Source organism: Sinocyclocheilus grahami, unplaced genomic scaffold, assembly GCF_001515645.1.
Source record: "Sinocyclocheilus grahami isolate Dianchi unplaced genomic scaffold, SAMN03320097.WGS_v1.1 scaffold528.1, whole genome shotgun sequence".
Classification (NCBI taxonomy): Eukaryota; Metazoa; Chordata; class Actinopteri; order Cypriniformes; family Cyprinidae; genus Sinocyclocheilus; species Sinocyclocheilus grahami.
Genome location: NW_015505707.1, coordinates 98763 through 121690, shown reverse-complemented (window position 1 = coordinate 121690; position 22928 = coordinate 98763). Strand labels below are relative to the sequence as shown.

At 36.6% G+C, this 22928-nt stretch overlaps 1 protein-coding gene across 7 annotated transcripts in view; it reads left to right on the top strand.

The window, feature by feature from the left end:
- The window catches only part of LOC107555253 (muscleblind-like protein 2a), a 65890-nt gene extending 44278 nt beyond the window's left edge, over positions 1-21612 (top strand). For 4 of the 7 annotated variants that reach the window (XM_016237991.1, XM_016237994.1, XM_016237993.1 and 1 more), the window contains exons 3-9: positions 8971-9135; positions 10185-10385; positions 11674-11928; positions 17023-17076; positions 17410-17566; positions 19516-19551; positions 21111-21612. In XM_016237991.1, the coding sequence (XP_016093477.1) occupies positions 8971-9135; positions 10185-10385; positions 11674-11928; positions 17023-17076; positions 17410-17566; positions 19516-19551; positions 21111-21220 (978 nt within the window). In that variant the 3' untranslated portion in view covers positions 21221-21612. The remainder of the gene's footprint in view (positions 1-8970; positions 9136-10184; positions 10386-11673; positions 11929-17022; positions 17077-17409; positions 17567-19515; positions 19552-21110) is intronic. The other 3 variants (XM_016237996.1, XM_016237995.1, XM_016237997.1) reach the window with 3 other exon arrangements.
- Positions 21613-22928: the final 1316 nt, after the last annotated feature.

Here is a 22928-nt window from a genome sequence, read left to right as displayed (position 1 = left end):
ACATGCAATGTGCTGTGAACTTATTGAAATATTAACGTAAAGGGGTCATCGGATGCTAAATTCACTTTTGTTGTTGTTTGAGCATAAATGTGTGTGTAATGCAATAATAGTAATAAAGTGTGTGTACACATCCACCCTATAATGATAAAAATCCCTATTTTAAAATCCCCTTTCTCAAATCAAGCTGTTCTGAGATTTCTGTCAGTGACGTAGTTCTGCACAGGCCCCTCCCACGATAGTTGATTGACAAGTCCGTCTTACCTTAAGACCCGCCCTGTGTGAGCTGAGAGCTGTCCGCCATTGTGTCGACTCCGGTGCAGGGGAAAACAAGAATGCCTCAGATTAAGCGATTGAGGTGTTCTGTTGCTGGATGTAACAATGAACATAGCAGGCGTCATTTACTCCCGACATCTGAGCCGCTGAAGACGCAGAGGATTAACGTTACTTTCGTTTTTGAAAGGAATGCGCCGATCCCGATCTGCCTAAATGCGTTTATGTTCGCGTGAATCATTCATGATCCAGCTTCATCTACAGAAGAAGTTAGTATAAGGGTTTTTTATGAATCTTTGCAAATCGCCTTTCCCAATATGTGCTAGTTAGCAAGTTACGCGGCTGAAGTTTACAGTCTGCTCGTCACCCCACGGAAGAGAGAGGCGGGGTCAGCAAAGCTCATTAGCATTTAAAGCAACATGGACTAGAACGGCGTGCTGAAAACAGAGCTGATTTTGGCAGGGTAAAAAGGGTGTTTTTTTACACTACCATTGAGAAATTTTAACAAGCACCCACCCCATTAGTGTGCCCCTTTTTTTTGGTTTGGGCCACTGCCCCTCAAAATGTCTTTGCACGTCCCTGATGCATGCAGTGTTTAATAAATAGCTGTTTTACTAAATTCTGCTGAGGTGAAATTCAGTGCAGTCCTGTATCGTGACGTTGCTGGTGATACACAGCCCTAAAGTGTACTGTGAATCTATTTGGATAAAAGCACTTGGTAAGTGACTTACAGTCAGCTGATGTCTTGTTCGTGACTGCGAGAAATGTTTGTGTGTGTACAATGAGAGAAACTAGCCTTTATTTAGCTGTAAATACTTGCTGAGCCATCAGGACGGCGTTTCGAGTGCCGCCCTCATCAGAAGCAATGCAGCTCGCCGACTGTGCTGCTGGAATAGAGGCCCATTGAGAGCCGAATGCAAATGCCTGTTTGGGTGTTGAAGGCCACAACTGAGGCTCAATTCTCCTTCTGCTCTGAAAATGGCCCTTGTGTTTGTCTCCCACCCACCAGCGCAGTCGGGTTACTTTTGACTGCGAGCCGGAACATCGAGGAAATTGGAGTCGAGTCCGATGCGCTGCAGTTCGAGGAAGCTCTGCATCAGTCAAATAGGGCCTTATATATGAAATCCGTTTTATTTTTTTCCAAATTCCGTTTTTTTCTGTTTGATTTTTTCTGGATTCGTTTTTTTTCCATTAAAATTTTTCTGGACTCCTTTTTAAATTATTAAATTAAATTGTATTAATAAAAAAACAGGTCTAATTGATTAAAAGCATGAAACGTATACAATTTCACATCAATTTATTAAAAGTTGAATAAAAATGACATGTTTGGGGCCCTATGAATTTTTTTTTTTTTCTCAACCTATGTTTTATTGTTACCAAATTCAGTTTTTTAACATGTCTAATTATTTAAATGCATAAAAACAACTGAATTTATTCAAATTGATTTTTACAATAGCCTTATGATTTTGTTTTCCTCAGAAATTATGTATTGTGTATTTAAATTTTTCTGGTTATCAGAAAAATTAAACAAACTTTTATTTTTGTTGGCAGTAAAACAGGGATTTACTATTAAAATTAAAACAATAATTTTAGTAGTAGTACATTCTACTGAACAATAGTAGGCTAATATATTTCTGTCACAATGTCTTCAAGTTAAACCAAACTTTTATTTTGATGGGTTACTGTGAATACCTTTTAAGTTTCTGAGTATTTCAACAACAACAAAAAAAACATTAAATTTGAAATGTAACGCAGGGAATTCTGGGAATGTCAATTGATTGTTATTCACTGTAAATTATACATTCTTTTTCACTTCCAAAAATTGTATACTATTTTAAAATTACATGTAATGTCCAATACAGTTTTTTCACAGTGTGTAGTAAATGAGCTTACCGTTAACCATTTAACAGGTTTTTACTGTAGCATTTTTACAGTCTTTTACCGTAAAATGCATGGTCATTTTTTACAGTGTACAGTAAATTCCATTTTTATGACTGGATTCCGCTATTCCGCCCGCGTTTTCCACATCGCTGAAATCATAGTGCCCTAGTCAAATAATAGAGTGTGACAAAGGCCATTTCACCTCCAGTAACCTGCGAGTGTTTGGTCAGATGACAGTAAAAACGCTCTGGGAATTTACAGAGATTCTGGGATTTTATTCTGCAGTGTAAATCTATAATTAGAGACATAAATTCCACCAGCCAACTTCCGTTTGACCTCAGTTATACCCTAATTAGCATGTTCACCTAGACGCTAATTTTCTCAGAAATGCTCTTGATTTACATGGGCGAGTGATGGGAATTGCTTGGCTTGAGTTTGAGGCACGGATATTAAATGGGTTAAGTGGTTTTAATCCTAATCTGTCCATGAAATGAGCAGCAGCGTTCCCAATCCTCAGTGGGATTGGTGTGAGGAGCGTTTGCTGTCACTGATGGTGTTGGTGCTGCGTTTGCCATGTTTCAGGTGCGGTGCTTTGAAAGGGCCGAGAGCTTTTAGGGGTTCAGAGCAGTCATTCACAGTAAATGGAGTTAATCTGTCTAAAAGCTTTCTGGTTACCTGATACCCTCCCGGTGCTCACGACTGATTGAAAGACTTTCCCTAATGCACTGAAACAGCTGTGGTGTGACGCGGCACGTGTGTGTGGTGCTCATGTGGGCGACACGGGTTCAGATCTCATCACCATCATCATTAAATCACCATTATTACCTGTTCACAGCTAAAGGGATTGGTCACTCTATCTATCTATCTATCTATCTATCTATCTATCTATCTATCTATCTATCTATCTATCTATCTATCTATCGTTCTTTATATCTATCTATCTATCTATCTGTCTATCTGTCTGTCTGTCTGTCTGTCGTTCTTTATTTCTATCTATCTATCTATCTATCTCTCTATCTATCTATCTATCTATCTCTCTATCTATCTATCTATCTATCTCTCTATCTATCTATCTATCTATCTCTCTATCTATCTATCTATCTATCTCTCTATCTATCTATCTATCTATCTCTCTATCTATCTATCTATCTATCTCTCTATCTATCTATCTATCTATCTCTCTATCTATCTATCTATCTATCTGTCTGTCTGTCTGTCTGTCTGTCTGTCTGTCTATCAATCTATCAATCATTTTGTCTTTCTGTCTGTCTCTCTGTCATTTTGTCTGTATCCATCTATGGTTCTATTTATCTTTCTGTCTATTGTTTTGTCTGATCTATTTATCATTCTGTCTGACGTTCAATCTACCGATATTTCTGTCTGTCTATATCCCTCAATCATTGTTTATTCTCTCTTAATCTCTCTTATTCTGTGTATTATTCTGTCAATCCTTTTGTTTATCTATCAAGCTATATGTCTGTCTGTCATTCTATCTGTCTATCTATTGTTCTGTTGTTTATCATTCAAATTGCAAGTCTGCATCGTGTTTGCTACCTCAATTCAAATTCTGAAACTGGAACTGAATCTGAATCGAAATTCTGATTTCAGAATTCAGTTCTGCTACATACAGGTATGAGACAGGGACAGTCCGACGAAAGTCCCAACATGATGACAAGGACACTCATGTCAGAAGACTGTCTTTGTCAGCATTCCCAGGAGCTCATCCCATTAAGCCACTTTGATCCTGCTCTCTCACTGTGCCATACCCTAGTAATCAAGCCTATTTATTTAAGTGCCGTGCGGGACAGTGATGGGCCCATCGTGACCCACTGTACTTTCAATCAGTGCTGGCTAGACCACTCACATCGCTTGAGCGCACGACAGTGTCACCGAGAATGGTACACTGCCTTTCACATCAACATTTGCTTGATTTTCATTTCAATCAGAGAGGTTGTATCACCGTTTTAAAGTATGTTTGTGTCAAGTACTCCCTTGAGCTCAGCAGATTGTGATGTTTTCTACATGCCGCATTAATGGTTGTCTATCTCATTTATTCAGTCATGTAGTGTCCGAGGGGCCACCGCTCACGAGACTACAAACCCATTTTTTATTATTGTTAGGTATATGAAACCAAACACTGACTTCTATCATTCGCTAACATTGTTAACACATGGACTTCGGCAGTTGTTATATTTGCGTATATCCTTTGAGGTCAAAATTACTCCAGATGTATTTATTTTTCAATGAATTGGCACACAAACCGTAGTTTGAATGCAACCTGAGTGGCAACATCTGGGCTGTGTCTCAATTTCACTTACAGAAAGCAGAGGCTGGTTATGTCTTTGAAAGTACATGTGCTAACCAGTCGTAGCATGAGAAGTAAACTTTCTGTCTTTATTAAATGAAAAATACAGCACAAAGTGAAAAATTCAGTCAAATCGGAAGCTGTTTGATCTTGAAATAGTTAAATAGGGCACCGTTTTGAACCAGTTCACTTAAATTCAGATTACAGGTGGTAAAACCGTTCTTCTTTTTCATTCAAGATGCTAAAAAGTTAAACTAGTTTGGTTGTCTGTTTATGTAAATAGACACAGTGTAAATAAATGTAAATGAGCATTCACACTGACAACAGTTTGCAGCAACAAAGCAAAGTGAATCAGTCATTTTCAGTGAAGGTTGCTTATTTAATATAGCAACTATAGCACAATTGCACAATCCTTCACTGGATGCTGTCGAACAGAGCAGTCAAATAGGAGCAAAATGTACGACATCTTGTCAAACTGAAGCAGTTTAATTTCCAATTCAGATTCATTTATGATGTGGTGTTGGTCTATTTTTCATTTTAAGAAATAAAATGGAGCAAAAGAAAGTTTGATCGCATGTTGCTTTGCATTGTCAGGTATAGTAAGGACAGTGTAAATAGATGTTAAGGAGCGTTCACACTTACAACAGTTTGCAGCAACAAAGCGAAGTGAGTCAGTCATTTACAATTAAGGTTGCTGATTTAAGGCAATATAGCAACTATTGCGCAATCCTTCACATGATACTGTCGAATACAGCGGTCAAATGGGAGCCGACAATACGGCATCTTGCCAAACTGAAGCAGTTTAGTCACTGTCAGTATGAACGCACATTTGTTTAATCCAGTTTGTATTTGAAGAGTAGGGAAATTACATATAAGCTTGTACAATGCCAATTTATCAAACAAAGCTTTTCTGACATTTTTATATGCATAAAATTTACAAATGTATGTATATATGTTTAATTGTTGTCAGTGTGAACACACTGAGTAAGATTATGCTACATCTAGAATTCAATTCAGTTTACATTCAGATACATTTTTTTCCACTCTTTTTTTATTTCAGGACACTAGATGCAGTAAATTAAACTGGATTAGACATCAGCCAAGACTGTACATACGGCATATCATGATGCACATTGATGCATGTGTGCTTTGAACATTAGCCATAAACCTTGTACTTCTTTTTTTTAATGATTCTCAAACTTTTGTCTCCTATGTAATGCTTTTTTGGGTATTTTGGATTTCTAAATCTGATTCCTCCATTAATTGCTGCGATGCAGTATTGTGTAGCACATTGACGATTAGTCATTCGATCCAGAGCTTCTGGTTGTCCTCCATTAGAATCATTCCTGCTGAGTTCGCCAGTAAAAATAGACCTTCATTATTGAATCAGCAGTCTCCCCTCAATCAGGCCGCACACAGCAAATCAAACCTCTCATACATATTCCAGTACGGTCCTTTGCTCAGCATCTGAAAATCCCGATAGCGGTGGAAGTCCTCTATCGGATGTTTTCGCTTCTCCTCACCATCCGTCACTATGTCAGCGGGTGCGAGAGTCCGTCTTTTGGCCCGGACTGATTGGCTTTGACTCCTCTCAGCTTTTGGCTGGACGGCTAAGCAACACTGTTATTCCAGCAGGGATATTGATAGCCCCTTTGCACCGGCACCCTGGTCCTGTGGATTACAGCGCTGCATATTTGGGAATTTGAGGGTGCTAAGTGTCTAGACCTGTCTTCAGCTTGGCCTATAATTGATTATGTGTTGATAATGAATGATCATTTATAGTTCATCCACAGTATTAGACCAATAATTTGGTGGAATCACTGAGATGCTCACCTCTATAGACATTGATGCGTTAACGAATAATTGAGCGAAAACACAAAGCTTTGACTTTCAGTCAATAACATAAAGATTTTAAATGATTGCAAATGCATCGTATTTTGGGTCTGATCAATCACCCGAGGTCTCGACCGCATTAACAAAAGTCAGATATCCCAGCTCGTGCCGTTGCGGCACTCATGCGGTGAGCTGCAGTGAGCTGATTCAGCATTGTTTAACTGTTTGGAGATCATTGAAATGACAGCCGTGCTCCGTTTAGATCTAGTTTTGTGTTATTTATAGCACACTATCTCCATTGTAATCCGAGTAAGGAAGGATACCTGGATGTCTTGCGCTTTTATCCTTGTTGTAATAATCCACCGTAAGCAAGCAAGACCTCAGATAAGCTGACCGTGCACATTCCTGCCAACGCTTCGAAGATGTTTTCAAGGGATTTGTGACCTCCCTGCAACAATGCAGAGAGCACACAAAAGCCTATATGGGTCATGTCTCTGCTTTATACCCTTGATGCAGACATATGTTGTATTATAATTAAATGCAAAATTATGACAAAACATTCTGAATGTATGTAGTTTATACAGAGACTTTTGTCCTGCTTTTCATTTTTGCATTTATGAGGCATTGTATCTGGTTAGTTATGAGCTTTTTAAAGTGTCAGGATAGTTTCACGGTATATGATCTGACAGTTAGAGGAAGATTTTTAATGAAGTAAGGCCAGATTTAGTTAACATTTTTTATCTAAGATCAAATTGAAAAACTTAATTTAACTTAACTAACCTCATTCTCGCCATGAATATAGCCGAGGTAGCTTGCATGGCATTAAATCATAAACAAACAAGCCAAATCTGACAGTTAGATACATGCATGTGCAACAGTCCTTTACACCTTTTTAAACTGTTTGCATGTCTTTTGTTTACATTGTTAATTCATTTTTGGTTTAATTAAGCAGCTTTAGAATACATACATAAAATATATTTCTACATACGAGTAGACTTACACACAGGTCTTTATCATAACTTTTATATTAATACTTTTGACAAGTTACAAGCAAAAATGCTTGATATTGATGAAACTGCATATCTTCATCCAAAACATGTCAAATTGGCTGTATTTATGTATTTTAAAGGTAGTGGCACTCCAACGAATTATCGGCAAAGATTGAAAACAATTTTAAAAACTTTTTTTTTTTAAAAAGCATAAGAAATATTAATAGTGATCTTGACTTTGCTAACACAACTAAAGACAAAAAATAAAGAACAAAAAAATAGACTGTAGTATTGTAAAAATAAGTTTGTGCAATTAGATTTATTTTTGTATTTCTTTTATCCAAAGTAAAGCAATCTACCAGTTTATATATTTTTTTTATTTAGCAGAGATATTAAAAACAACAATTTCAATAGTGCTTGATTGCAAATGCCACTAATGAAAAAATTAAACAGTAGTATTTTAAAAATAAGTTCATGCAATTCAATTTAAATTTGTATTTATTTTATGCCAAGTAAAGCAATATTTGAGTAGATATCTTAAATGTAAAATACATTGTATAAAATATTTAAATATTACATATTATATTAAAATACATAAATGTAAAACTTTAATGTTGAAATAAAATAAAATAAATATTAAAATCATTGTATAAAATAAATCCATTAAAAATACATCATTTAGAAATAAATATGTAATTAAAATATATAATTCTACAAATTTTAATTTAAAAATTAAAAATATTTATTTTAGTATTTCTTAATCTAGCAGAGACGTTAAAAACAGAAATTAAACATGCAAATGTGTGTAATTAAATTATGTAATTCTTAAAATGTAAACATGCATAATTTGAAAATATTTCTTTTTTATTTTTGACATTTTGCAGAGACATTAAATACAAATAAAAGAAACAATTTAGAAATAGAAAAGTGTAATTTATGTATATTATAAAAAAAATCTATATATTTATAAACTGAAAATTTCAATAATGCATTTACTATTTTAATTAATGACATCTGTGGTTGTTTTCTTCAGTTTGCTTCAGTTATCTTGTTTTGTGAGTAGCATGAGCATGTGATATTTGTGCTCAAGGTTACCGTGGAGATCTCACACCTTCAGCGAGCAGCTGATGCTGTAGAGCACATGCAGGGCGACGCAGCATCTGCAGAGGCAGTGAGATTCTCTTTCTGTGTCTCTGCATGTCCGCAGTATGTGCTACCGCTGCGTTTTTAACCCCCCCCCTCCACTGTTTTTCACATCCCGGTATCAGTCTGGCCTCCCGTGTCACTGGATATCCTGCAGCGGAGGTTTAATGCAAACACACGCTTGACCTTGTGCAGAATATTTGTCTAACTTTGGCCTCCTTAATAAATATTGCAGTATGAAGCAGACATCCTCACTGCATTGCTGCTTGTTTTTTCATGTATGGTTTAGTGTCGTTTCTGTGTTGATTTACATTTTTTTTTGCAGGTAATCAACGTGTTTACTGTATATAATGAGTCAATAGTTGTCAAATAGTTAGAGTATAGAGCTATGAAGTTAATGTAAATAGTAGTTCAGATCATTAAGACTTGAGATCTCTGACTTTTGCTGAAGTTGAGACTCTTTTTCACAGGAGAGATCAGCAAAAGTATTCATTTCTGTTCAGGAGAAACAACTGAGATACTTAATTTTCCTGCTCTTTCTTGCCGTAGGGTCGGTGTACGAGAGAAAACTGTAAGTACCTTCACCCCCCGGCGCATCTGAAGACGCAGCTGGAAATCAACGGACGCAACAACCTCATCCAGCAGAAGACCGCAGCAGCGATGCTGGCGCAGCAGATGCAGTTCATGATCCCCGGCACCACCATGCAACCAGTGGTAAGAACCGTCCACTCGTCTTCACGTCTAGATGCATATGAAGAGTTTATTTGTAAAAACAGATAACTCCATTTTTTATTGTTAATTAGCTGAATTTTTTAGTTATTTTTTACCTAATCAAAATAACCCAACTGCAGTTTGATTGAGATTAATTGGAATGCATAATAAAAAAACATGATTTTTGATGAGTTATCTGTTTTTGCAAATGAACTCTTCATAATTACTGTACTTAAAGGAATAGTTATTCAAATTATCTGAAAATTTACTCACTCTTAGGCCATCCAAGAAGTAGATGAGTTTGTTTCTTCATCAGATTTGAAGAAATGTAGCATTGCATCACTTGCTCACCAGTGGATCCTCTGCAGTGAATGGGTGCCGTCAGAATGAGAGTCCAAACAGCTGATAAAAACATCACAAGTAATCCACACCACTCCAGCCCATAAGAAACAAATTCATCATTAAGACGATTTTAACTAAAATACGAGTCCATAATCCATAATAACGCTTCCTCCAGTGAAAAAGTGGTCTGGTCTGAATCAGGAGAGAAATCTGCACAGATCCAGCACTGTTTACGAGCCAAAATAGTCCAAAATAGTTCTAAACAAATATGTTAATAAATATGAGACAACAGGAGATGGACTTTTTCACTGGAGGAAGCATTATTATGGATTATAGTATCATAATATCATAATTATAGTATGGACTATAGTAAAAACACTCGTATTTTAGCTAGAAGCAACGGTTTAAAGTTAAAAACGTCTTGATGGATTTGTTTCTTACAAACACTCAGCTCTTGGCTTCACAAGACGTTAATTGATGGACTGGAGTGGTGTGGATTACTTGTGGATTATTGTGATGTTTTTATCAGCTGTTTGGACTCTCATTCTGACGGCACCCATTCACTGCAGAGCATCCATTGCTGAGACAGTGATGCAATGCTACATTTCTCCAAATCTGATGAAGAAACAAACTAAATTTTCATTTTTGGGTAAACTGCTTCTTTTTTTCGTCAAGTTGCAATTCTTTCATATTAATTGTCTTCTTCACAGCCTACATTTCCTGTCAGCCAAGGTCTGGGCTCGAACCCTGGACTGAGTTACGCGCCGTATCTGACTCCCATGAGCCACGGCATGGGTCTGGTCCACACAGAAATGCTCCCCAGCACCCCTGTCATCGTCCCCGGCAGCCCGCCGGTCAGCATGCCGAGCTCATCCTCCACGCAGAAGCTCCTGCGCACAGACAAACTCGAGGTAACGCCTCACACAGAGACATTATGAGGCCGTCATTTCATTCATCCAAAAGAATTACAAAGTAAAGGACAGTATAAGATCTAGGAAAGACGTTTTGCTATGCAAATATATGTAATAAAAAAAAGTATGTATGTAAAAAATAAGGACCAATCATAGTGCAGTGTAATGAAAGTGCCAAAAAATATGTCATAATGCAAATAAATGAAAGGGAGGAAAGGCCAAGTCAGTATGTAATTGTATGTAAAAATGCCATTACATGTTTAAAAAAAAAAAAAAGACCGATCATGAATGTAAAAAATTACCAATCATAATTTAAAATAAAGAAAAGTCCAATCATAATTCAGTATGCAAATGTATTCAAGAAAGAATACCAGTCATAATTCCATATGTAAATATATATTAAAAAGGACCCATCATAATTCAATATAAAGAAATTAAGAAAGAAAGAAAAGACTAATCATAATTGAGTATGCAATTATATGTAAAAAAAAAAAAAAAAAAAGACCAATCATAATTCAAAATAAAAAACAATCATATACAAAAAAAAAACAACAGTATGCAGTAATTCAGTATGCTATTATATAAAAAAAAAGACGAATCATAATGGAAAATAAAAGCCCAATCATAATTCAGTGTGCAAATAAATGTAAAAAAAAAAACTGATCCAAATTTAAAATAAAGACCAATAATAAGTCAGTATGCAAGAAAGAAGACCAGTCATAATTCATTAAGTAAATATTAAATGAATAATTTTTGGTTAGATTCTGAACATTAAACATTTGAGCAAAGTCAAGGTCACTGGGAAATTTTCTAACTTCAACGTTGAAGTAGATTTAAAGTTTGTGAAACCAAAGGCTTTCATCTGTATGTTAAAGACGGAGCTGAATTTATTGCGGAAAAGTGTGAGAAGGAGGATAGAAAGAAGTGCGAGGCATTTCAATGTAGAGCTGCCTCACAAGATGATCAGCGTGGTTGAAACAATAACAGTTGAAGTGTGTGTGTGTGTGTGTGTGTGTGTGTGTGTGTGTGTGTGTGTGTGTGTGTCACTAAATGTGCGATCACTTAGCAACTGACTGATGTCTGTGATAATAAGAGGCTCTGTTCCTCTGCGGCCCTCCCACACCGATAGGCTGTTGCTGTCTTTGTTAATATTCAGCTCGATGTGTGTTTATTTATGTACCTGTGCTCATACATAAGAGCCTTGAAACTTCAATGTCTCACGTCTCTGTTTGCATATTTCTTTTGTGTTCCCTGTTTGTTTTGTCTGCGTGTGTTGGTTTGCGTCCAGGTGTGTCGCGAGTTTCAGCGGGGCAACTGCGCACGCGGCGAGACCGACTGCCGCTTTGCCCATCCTAGCGACAGCCCGATGATCGACACGAGCGACAACACGGTCACCGTGTGCATGGACTACATTAAGAGCCGCTGCTCGCGCGAGAAGTGCAAGTACTTCCACCCTCCGGCGCACCTGCAGGCCAAGATCAAAGCAGCCCAGCATCAGGCCAACCAGACTGCCGTCGCAGCACAGGCCGCCGCTGCAGCCATGGTGAGCTAATCACGCACAATTGATTTCAAAATGATGTGCATACAATTCTACGTTTAAAGAGTCATGTTGTGCAAAACATTAACGTGATAAAGTTTTCAAATGACACCACCGTGCCTCACCAGCTGCGTTTAATGTACAGCAGAATTTAATTTACCGCATTGTCATGACACATTGAATCGTAACCAAGGCAGTGCTTAGAATTGTGAAACCGTTTTCGGTTCTGTGCACGATAAAATCAATTGACACGTGAGACATGCCCGTGGAGGTTGCGATTGAGATATCTGATGTTAGCACATTAAATGTGGAGCACTGCTTTATTATTATATAGCCATGACCCATCTCTAGAATCTGGGTGGGGTTGCGTACCAAATCGGTGTCGACTCCCTTATCTCGTCCCGGGAGGATTTTAGTCTTATTAAAGAGGGTGAGTAAAGAGAGAGAGACAAAGAGACAAGCTGCTTGAGAAGACTGTGTGGTAAAAATCGCTCTCCCTTCTTATCCATCTAGCATCGTACTGATGCAATCATTATTAGGAATAGGATATTAATATAATAAGCACGATGGCTTAAAAGCTTCTTTGCTCACACCCTTGACTGCACAAGGTCACGGGGCAGCTTACTTCCCCATTTCTCTGCCCAATGGGAGGCCTGCTCTCCTCAGATCAGTCAAAATTAAATTAAGGAGATGGATGGCATCTTCATGCCAAACTGACGTGAATACACAGGTTCATCTATTATCCAAGCGAAACAGTATCTTGGGCCACATGCCAGGCTGCTCTCGTTTGTAAGTTTTAACACATGTCTACGCTGCAAGTGAGCGAAACATTGCAACAGAACTGCAACACTGAGTTGCGTGCAATGCTGTAAGCAAGAGATGTCGAATTTTGTTGCACCTTGCAATTTATATTGCTTCGATTATAACAGTTATTGTTGCATCGCAATCTCTAAATGCATGCAATTTTGTTGCACTGCTTGCTTGCAACTTAGACAGCATTCTAGATTTTGTCTACACTGCAAGCAAATGACGCAGAGAGTTTTGTGCACCGTTATGCCAAAGCAAAGAGAGAGTTTTGTTGTGTTTTGCACTCGCAATGTATATAGCTTCGATTTTAACAGGTGCGATCAAGTTTTGTTGCGTCGCAATCTTTGCATGCATGCAATGTTAATTGCATTGCGTTACTTGCTAAATATAGTTTCATTGATGTGTATGGCTTTGATAATAACAGGCTCTATCATGTATTGTTTTGTTGCAATCCCTGGCATCCCTGCATGCATGCAATTTTAATGCATCACTCACTTGCAGCCTAGACAGTTTTGTTGATTTATTATGGGAGCATACTAGGTTTTTTCTAAACTGCAAGTAAGCGATGCAAAAAAACTGCAGCAAATGAGTTTTGTTGCGTTTTGTCACCATCACAACGTATAGTATATGGCTTTGATTATAGCAGGTGCCATCAAGTTTTGTTGCATCGCAATTTCTGCATGCATGCAATTTCGATTTTGTTGCATTGCTTACTTGCATTATAGACAGTTTTGGTGATTATGGGAGCATTCTAGTTTTGTCTACACTGCAAGCAAGCGATGCAACAAAAGCAACAGCGCTCCCTTAAAAACCAATGAAACCCTGTGTGCTGCAAGTGAGTAATGCATCAAAACCAGTATTGCACATTTGCAGTTTAGACAGATTTGTTGATTGCATCTTTTTTCTATGCTGCCAGACAGCAGTGCAACACAACAAAACTAGACTGCTCCTGTTATAATCAGCAAAACTTTCCACATTTCCAGTGGTATGACGCAATGAAACTTGATATTGCATGCTTGTAGATATAGCTTTGTTTCATATAATGGGAATTAACTTGTTTTGCTTATACTGCATGAAAGGTATGTGGTGCAACAATACTAGATCACTCCCATTATAATAAACAGAAGAGAACGGTGAGATGTAAGAAAACTTGCAAGTTCGTGGTACAGATAGCTTTTTTTTTTAATTATAATAAAGTAATCAAATTTTGTCGCAGTGCATTGTTGCATTGCAGTGCAGCTTTTTTGATTAGAATTAGAGCAATATAGTTTTTTCTACACTGCACACAAATAATGTGCTTACAAGAAAACTAGATTTTCCCCATTAAAATTAATTAAGCTGCAAGCTGATGACAAAATGCGACGTGATCTAGTTTTGTCGCACTGCATCACTAGACTGTGGTGAACAGTTCTAGCACTGATTATGATACGCGGTTTAGATTTATTTACACTGCAATGAGCAAAGCAACACAAGACAACTGTTTTGCTCCTGCTAAAGCTGTTAAAACTGCAAGCAACACAATACGACAGCTTTGTTGATTATAATGAAAGTGAATACTTTGTTCGACATTGCAAGGAATGCAATGCAGGAAAACTAGATCGCTCCTGTTATAATCAATGAAATTGTCTACATTGCAATTTCACAAAGCGACGCAACAAGTGCGACATGCATGAGTTTGCCATTTAGAATGGGAAAATTATTGTTTCCTTGCACTGCCACGCTTATTTCATTGATTATAACGGTAAGGAAATAGTTTGGTCCTGCAAGCTTACAATGTGATGCAACACATGCAATATAGTGAGCTTTCTGTTTAAAATGTGAACAATTTCGACGCAAACAATGCATCGGTTTGAATATATAGTTTGGTCGCGTCACTCGCTTGCGGTGCAGACACAGTATTAGGCAGCAAGCTTTCCCGCTTCCACATCTCACGCTGGTGTGGTTTTAGTTTGCTGCGTTTGCTGTCATGGCACTCACACGCTTGGCCTCATTCATTTTGCGGTTTACTCCATTTTCGCTTTTGCTTTTGCCCTGAACCTTTTGTCTTTTTCCACTGTGACGTCTGGGTCAGAGGGTGACATGAGGACAGTATCAGCTCACCAGCCATAACAATAAAACAAGAGTCAAAATAAAGCCCTGGGTTTCCCGAGCTTTCAGCGACCTGAGCCAAACCACCAGCTTTGGCTACAGGGTAAAACACTGTTAGCCTCAAGGTGCAATGTCCTTTCCTGATTATGATGTAATGCAGATAACAAAGCAGATTTTTTTCTAGGGTTCAAACCGGGCCAGTTACTGTAGGAATGCTGAAGCAATCGATCCCAAATGCGACCCCTGAGATGTCAGATGATACAGTTATAGTTTCTTCATTTTCTTGCCTTTTAGTTTCTCTTTGTTTTGTTTTGGGTTTTTTTTCACCAGTGGAAGGTTATGTAATTCTGTATGATAAATCCCCGTGGGTGGCATATTTATTTTAACGGTTCTCTATGTTGGCGGAGGGGAGCAAAACATTCAACTCTTGGTTACAAGAATATGCACAATTAAAGTGCATCTTATTCTGATGTTTATTAAAAATTATACTTGCAAGCTCTGTTCCTAAACCTACCGATCTTTCTTCCTAGACAGCACTAGACTGTATTGTAAACGTGACACCAAGACTGTTCCAAAAGATTTGTGCATTATTATGCTGCTTTCCAAGATGCCTTGTTTTGCATAAATTCATGCAGCAAATATCCTTCAGGGAGAACTTAATCCCAGAATGTATTGCGACAAGCTCAGCGAAAAAACTTAAGATGACAATGAGAGGAATACAGTTCTATTTTAACACAGAAACAATCACTAAAATAGTTAAATCATAACAAATTACAATTTTATTCGTTATTTGTGAATGCTGCAATGAAAATTCAGACTATTTTGGAATGACTAATTATGACTCCAGACTCCAGTGCACTTTGCATGAGAAGTGCTGTATGCCTAGTGCACTAAGTTGCTGCCTATGTAGAGTGTTTCAAATAAGTCATATATGCTTGAGAAGGTAGCAGCCTATGTAGACAACAATGCAGCTCACTAGGTTTTGGTGCAGAGCTCGAGAGAATCCAGACGTAGATGTTTTTCCTGGCAATAAAATGTCTTTAAATGAAGCATTATATTTCCCTCGTACCCTTTTGCTGTAATCGGTGACTTTATTATAAAGAAAATTTTGAATGAATTTTTTCTTTTCCATTCGACATCCTTTTTTTTGTGTGTGTGTGTGTGAGTGGCTATTCTGATTTCAAACATTTCTGCATGGCCCTCAGCGTCATCTCATTTCAAGCGTCCTTTTTTGCTGCCCGTCATTCCATTGAGCCACATCTTTACTTATTACCAGTACTTTTGCATGGCATTTTATTGGTGAGGAATATTGCAGTGTGCATATAAATATTTAAATGCAAAAAGACATTAAAATGGGCCACAATAAAAATAACTCGTAATGCTTTTTAAAAGGTCCAGCGTAAAAGAACATAAATTGGACGTTCTCAAATATAAGAATAAACAGAGCTCCACATTCTGTGATCCCTCACATCAGTTGTTTTCTTTTGGTGCCGTGACCTTCACGATTTACATGTAGCTAGTTGGTAAGAGATTGCAACATATTGTGACAGAAACGAATGTCAGGGAAGACGTTCTGGCGTCCTTTAGTTTCCTTTTTGCTAAGCGTTTTCGCTGCACATGTTAAAATCTCTCGATGAGCGCCGGTCAAATTGGCTAACTTGGCCCATGCGGATTCCAGTCCTAATTAGCGCTCTATAGACGCCGTGCAACTTCACGTTGCATCCGAACAGAAACAAATGACGTTGATGCCAACCTGACATTCTTGCCATCATTAGATTTTAATTCGCCATATGCGCACGAAACCCTTCGATAGCGGATGTCGGGTGTGTTTTATGCAGCAAGCTTTCATAACACTAATATCTACAATCCCATTAGCGTGTTTGACTTTTGATTGGTAAATGGTGAGACTCTTGATTTTTGACGCTTTTAACACAGGTATTGTAGATGCTTTGTGCTTTCGTACTAATTCAGAACGTAGTGAAATGTTTCTTTGAGACAAGTTTTTTCGTGTATGTGCATGCCTATTGTTTTGTATGTGGTATTACTGCATTCAGATTATTTTTGTTTTTGTTTTTTTCCTTCTCACCTATTCCACAATGCAATGCTGTCCCCATGATGCACCTCTGCTTGCTGTTACCTGTATGTTAATACGCTTGAATCCCATTGGCCCACTGCCATCATGTGCTCGCTGCCTGCTATTAAAAGACTCAGTCGACTGCCAAAGCAATGAAGCGACCCCTCGAGGCATCTGTAGATCTGGTACTATGACCTTTCACCTTTTGCTTTGCATGTAGCTTTTTAATGTACTGTAGCGACTCACAGAAGTTTTTAATTTGGCTTTGTTCTTTGTTTTGATAGAAACAGTAAAAGTCACCAAGTACATTGTAGTCAATTTTGAAGAAAGAATGTTGTGTCGTCTTTCAAAGTAAAGTAGCTTTATTTAGTAAACGTAAGTGCCTTGCTTAAGTATCTATCGACGGTTGTCGTCGTCCTTGTGTAAAAAGGAGCGATGCAGCTTCGAGTCAACATGTGCATGGATATAGAAGTGGTGCAAAACTCGTTTAACTCGTGCATGTACTCTTTCACGCTCAGGCGTTTCCCCATGGAGTCCTGCAGCCCCTACCAAAGAGACCGGCACTAGAAAAGAGTAACGGGGCCAGCATGCTCTTCAACCCCAGTGTCTTGCACTACCAACAGGCTTTGGCCAGCGCACAGCTCCAGCAGCCCACCGCTGCGTTCTTTCCCACAGGTGAGAGAAAACACACATGCACACATACAAACCCAAGCACACACACTGCCCGCACTGCTTTGTATTAATCCCTGGGTCACCCTCTAAACATTACTCCCTTTTTCTCTTCCCCGATCCTGGCGTAACTTCATAACCGAGGCTTTTAAACAGCCACGTGTCCGTATTGCATGCAGCGTGTGTGCACGGAATACTAATGCATAACGTTTTTTTAGAAGGGAAAATACAGACGTTATTTCTAGAGCGCTGCTGACTTTAATTTGGACAGTACTGTTGGGATACTTTGATCTAAAAATTATAGCCGGCCATAGATTAAATTGGATTAAATTCTGTAGATTAAATTCTGCATGCTAAAACGCATTTGCATCTGTACAGATACAGCACAATGATTATATATATCTGACTCCCATCAATACTGGCCAATACGTAATGCAGATACATGTATTACAGTTTTTGATTGCAATTATTGTAGTTGAGTGAAACTGAAGTTAAAACTAAAAGAATAAAAGGTAACTAAAATAAAATATATGAATAAAACAAATAATTTCAGCTAGTGGTCAAGGCAGTATTTCTTATTTTAATTTAGTTTAACTTGATGTGCTAAAATAACTCAAACTAAAACTGAAACGAAAATTAATAAACATATATATTAATAGGCATATACATAAAACACAAAATAATTAAAACGTTAAAATAAAAATGAAAAAAAATATATAAAAACTGATTCAAAATATCAATAAAATCTATAATAGTATCTCAATGATGCTAAAATAACACTGCAGTTGTTTAGAATTAATTTAAATAAACAGAATTGCAGTGTGTATAAATAAATATATATATTTATTTAAACATAAAAAATATAAATATATATTATCCATAAAATTTATATTTAAATATTTTAAAACATTCTTTCTTGCAAATATATAATTTGCAGGTGCTAATATTCTTTTTTTGTTTTGTTTTTTCAGCTGAATATGCCGATGAAATTGCTGTAACATTTTAATAATTATATTATATTTTATACAATATTTACTCAAGATTAAAATATATAAAAAATGATTAGAATTATTTTAAATTATTATAAAACAAAATATGATCATATATAATATTATAATAATATATAATACTATTATATTTTCATTTTAATTAATTTAATATATTATGAATAAATATAACATTTAGCTATATTTGAAAACATTTCTTTTTCTGAGAGGCCTTTAATATTTATAGATTATTGCATGCAATCAGAGTTTGAAAATATGAGTCATTTATTCAGCTTAATAGCCAACATATACATTAACCACAGTGCGTTACAGTAAACAATAGCCATATATATATATATTCCACCTACTATGGCTCTGTACCTGTAGGCGTACCCGCTGCAGTATTTTTATAACAGTAAACAGAAAAAGCTCTCTCCATATGTAGGGTCTCGGAGCGAGTCCTGCTGTCTAATCCCTCGTAGGTGTATTTTGTCATCAAACACCCACATGGTGGTTGTGTTTCCTTTTAGCCGTCCTCTTGTGCCCCCGTTCCTCCCTCTTCTCCAGCTCTGGGGCTTTTGTAACAGCACTATGTCTATTTTAACCGTAGGAGCGGCCGTTGGCTCACCGCATGACTCTCTTGTGTGTGTGTGTGTGTGTGTGTGTGTGTGTGGCTGGTTTTTAGCCCTGTTGCCCTCTTCCTCTTCTCCTACACGGTTTCCCTGCGCTCTAATTTCACAACGCTAAGCTCCTGTCCTATCATTGCGGCCCTTTGCGAATATTGATCCAGTTTATCTTCCTGGAATACGCTGAGTTTTTACCGGAATGACGACACGGTGGAGCGAGCGATCTATAATGACAAGCTTAATTGGATTTGTATGGCATGCTGAATACTGAATCTCTGACTCTGTGTCTAATATGTTTTTCTTCCCTATTAACCTCTCTCCACTCTTCACTGCATGGTCACAGGGTCAGTTCTGTGCATGGCTCCTGCTAGCAGCATTGGTAGGTTCCTCCTCTTCCTGTCTGTCTGTCTGTCTGTCTGTCTGTCTGTCTGTCTGTCTGTCTGTCTGTCTTCCCCACCTCACGTAGAGATCTAGTCGCTCTTACAGGTGATTTGAAGCTCGAGAGACACTCGCGTCACACAAAATACCAAACTAGCACCTGTTGATGGAATCTGATCAGTTACACCATCACGCATCTGTTTTCTGCTTTATTCTGCTTCTGGTCACCTGCAAGAGCACTCTGTTTGTTTGAAATATTCACATTTCTCTTTCTGGGGTTTTAGAATTTAAAGTTTTTTAAGTGCATATTTAATATACTTATTATTATTATTATTATAGTAGTTCTGTATATTTTATCTATTCACAGATTTCAGTTTATTTGGATTTTATTTCTAATTACAGTTATTATTAATATTATTATTGTTATTATTTATAGCAAGTCTATATATTTTACTTAATTACTTATTTTTTTATTATTATTATTATTGGAATTCCATATATTTTATATATTCGTATTCAATTTGTTTTAAATGATTTCAAATGCCATTTTTTTTAAAGCGTGGCTATCATTATTATAATTATAGCAATTCTATGCATTTTACATATTTATATTATTCAGTGTATTGTAAGTTATTTCAAATTCCAATTTTCGAATTCAGTTTTTAACTATTATATAAACTCTCTTTATATATTTGTATTATTTTACATTTTTACAGTGGTATTTTAAAGTTTACATTTTATATATTTATATATATATATAATTCGTAAATTCATATAGATTTAAAAACAGTATTATTATTACTATGATATTGTTTTAAAGTGTAATTCTTTATATTTTTATGTATTTTACATATATCATTCATCATTTTGGTGGATTTTATTATTATTGTTTAAATATATTTGACATTTTTACTGTGGTCTTTTAAAGTTTACATTTGATATGTAATTCATATATATTATTACGTTTACATTTTTTTACAGTGACCATTATGATTATAATTATTATTATCCGTTAATTGTTGGAAAACAGTCATTTGTTTGTGTGAAAACACCAGATCCAAGCAAGCAGGCTGTGAGTAATAGGCTTGTGTACAATTGATGGGGAAATGTGATCAGTTTCCTAGAGAAAGAGCTCACTCGATCATAAAGCAGCACACAGACGGCCAATCTGTGTAGTTTGCCGTAGATGGCAGGATCAATACTTGAAGAAGTGCGGCCCGTCGCGGGCTAACAGCTGGTGTAAATCTATCACCTGCACTGAGCGCTCTCTGGGTACAACTGATTATGCTGTTAAATTTCCTTGAGGTGATTATAATCAGCCTGTCTCCTCTTCTTTTGTTGTTTTATTGTTTTGTTTCCCATGCTTCTCTCGCTTTGCATCGTGATTGCATGCCATCCGCTGGTTTAACCTAACGATGGCTCGCTGCTCTGTAATATACACCACTGCTAAACGACAAAACCAAAAAACAAACTACAAAAACCTACCAACCAACCAAACACCTGTTTCCATAATGCTCCACCTACCTGTTCATTGCTTCCATGGTTCCCTTCCTGAAAAAGTACCCATGATGTACAGTGCTACGCCTGCTACTGTCTCTGCAGCAACAACTCCTGCCACAAGTGTCCCCTACGCAACAACAGCACCAGCCAATCAGGTTTGCTCCTTTTAAAAGCTTTCTTTCATGAATCCCTGAGCTCTGAATAAGCACTTTGCTACAAATTCATCCCGCGGTCGCCATGGCGATCGCACAATCTCCCGGCAAAATCTCGCACTTGCGCTCAGATCGGTGCTTATTCAGAGCTCGCACATTGGCAAATAGTAGTTGTGTTGTGTTGCATTATTTTCTCGTTTTGTTCTGCATGTCCTTGCTTTGTTTTGATGTCAAGATATCCTTCCTCATCTACACACACACACACACCGGCTAAAAATAGACACGCCTCCCTCCGTTCTAGTCTGATTTCCATGTACTCGGCTGCTCTGTGTCCGTCACGGGCTTCGGGAAAGCAGGCGGAAGGTAATATTAATTATAGATTATTTACTGTTTAACACTATTATTAAATTCATAAATATAGGGAAATAATATTAATAAAAAGTATTATTATTATTTTAATAATGTTAAATAATTGAATAGCAACAGCATTTTAAATTAATATTAATAAGAATAAATTAGTTACTGTTTAACCACTGATATTACATTTATAAATATATTTAAATAATAGTAGTAATTATTATTATTATTTTAATAATGTTGAATAACTGAATAGAAACAGCATTTTGAATTAATAATAATAAATGATTTACCATTTAACCACTGATATATTTTTTTAAATATTATATTTTATATTAACGTTTTTATTTTAAAAGCTTTTTTAAAATAATTACTATATTTTTACATAATAATAATTTTTATTGTTTTGTATTATTATTGTTAATCACAGAAATTAATGTGAACATTTCATGTTTAATATTAACATATTATCTGTAGTAATGGTTTTAAAAATAACATTTTACTTAATAACATTATTTTAAAATCTGTTAATAATAATAATAATCCTATGACATTTATTTTAATTATTTACACTTGCTTATTAACTAAAAATGCACCCAACATAGCTGCGATGTTAAAAGGTCATCATCTTTGATCAGTTCTGGCTCCCGTTCTTTGGGAATTGTTCACCGGAGGGTCACGTAAGGAGACTTTAAGGGCTTTCCTTCCGTCGCTCTTAAACGGAGCTTCCTGTCGGCGAGCAGCATTTCCTGTTGTTTCACAGGCCTGCATCAGGAACTGGGACGTCCAGGGTTATTTGTAGTCTTGTCACCGAACCTGTTTCCAGATGCTTCCAGACTCTTTAGCGCCACCTGGCAGGAGAGTGGACTACAGCACCGGCTTAACTGAGCAGAAAAGATGTAGTTCCTGCAGTGTTTTTGATTTGATTATCTTTCATAACCAATTAGGTTTCAATGTAGAGCCCCAAATCGTGATGTTGAACATGAATCTGTGTTTACAGCCGTTTTTACTGGCATAATGCAAGAGTGCCTTGCACTCCTAACCAAGTGTGCTCTCTGTGTGTGAAATTTTCACATTTATTTTTATGTGGTTTTGAAATTTACAGTATTTTTAAATTCATTCATTAATAATAATAATTATTATTATTATTTGTAATAATGTTTCATAATTGAATAACAAAAGCATTGTAAATTAATATAATAATAATAATAATAAATGATTTACCGTTTAACTACTGTTAAACTAATTCTTAAATATATTTAAAAAAAATTTTGCTTACATATAAACTCATTCTTGTTTAATGTAATACTTAAATGTTATTTAAATAATAATTAAATTAATAATTAATTAAATGTTATTATAATAATTA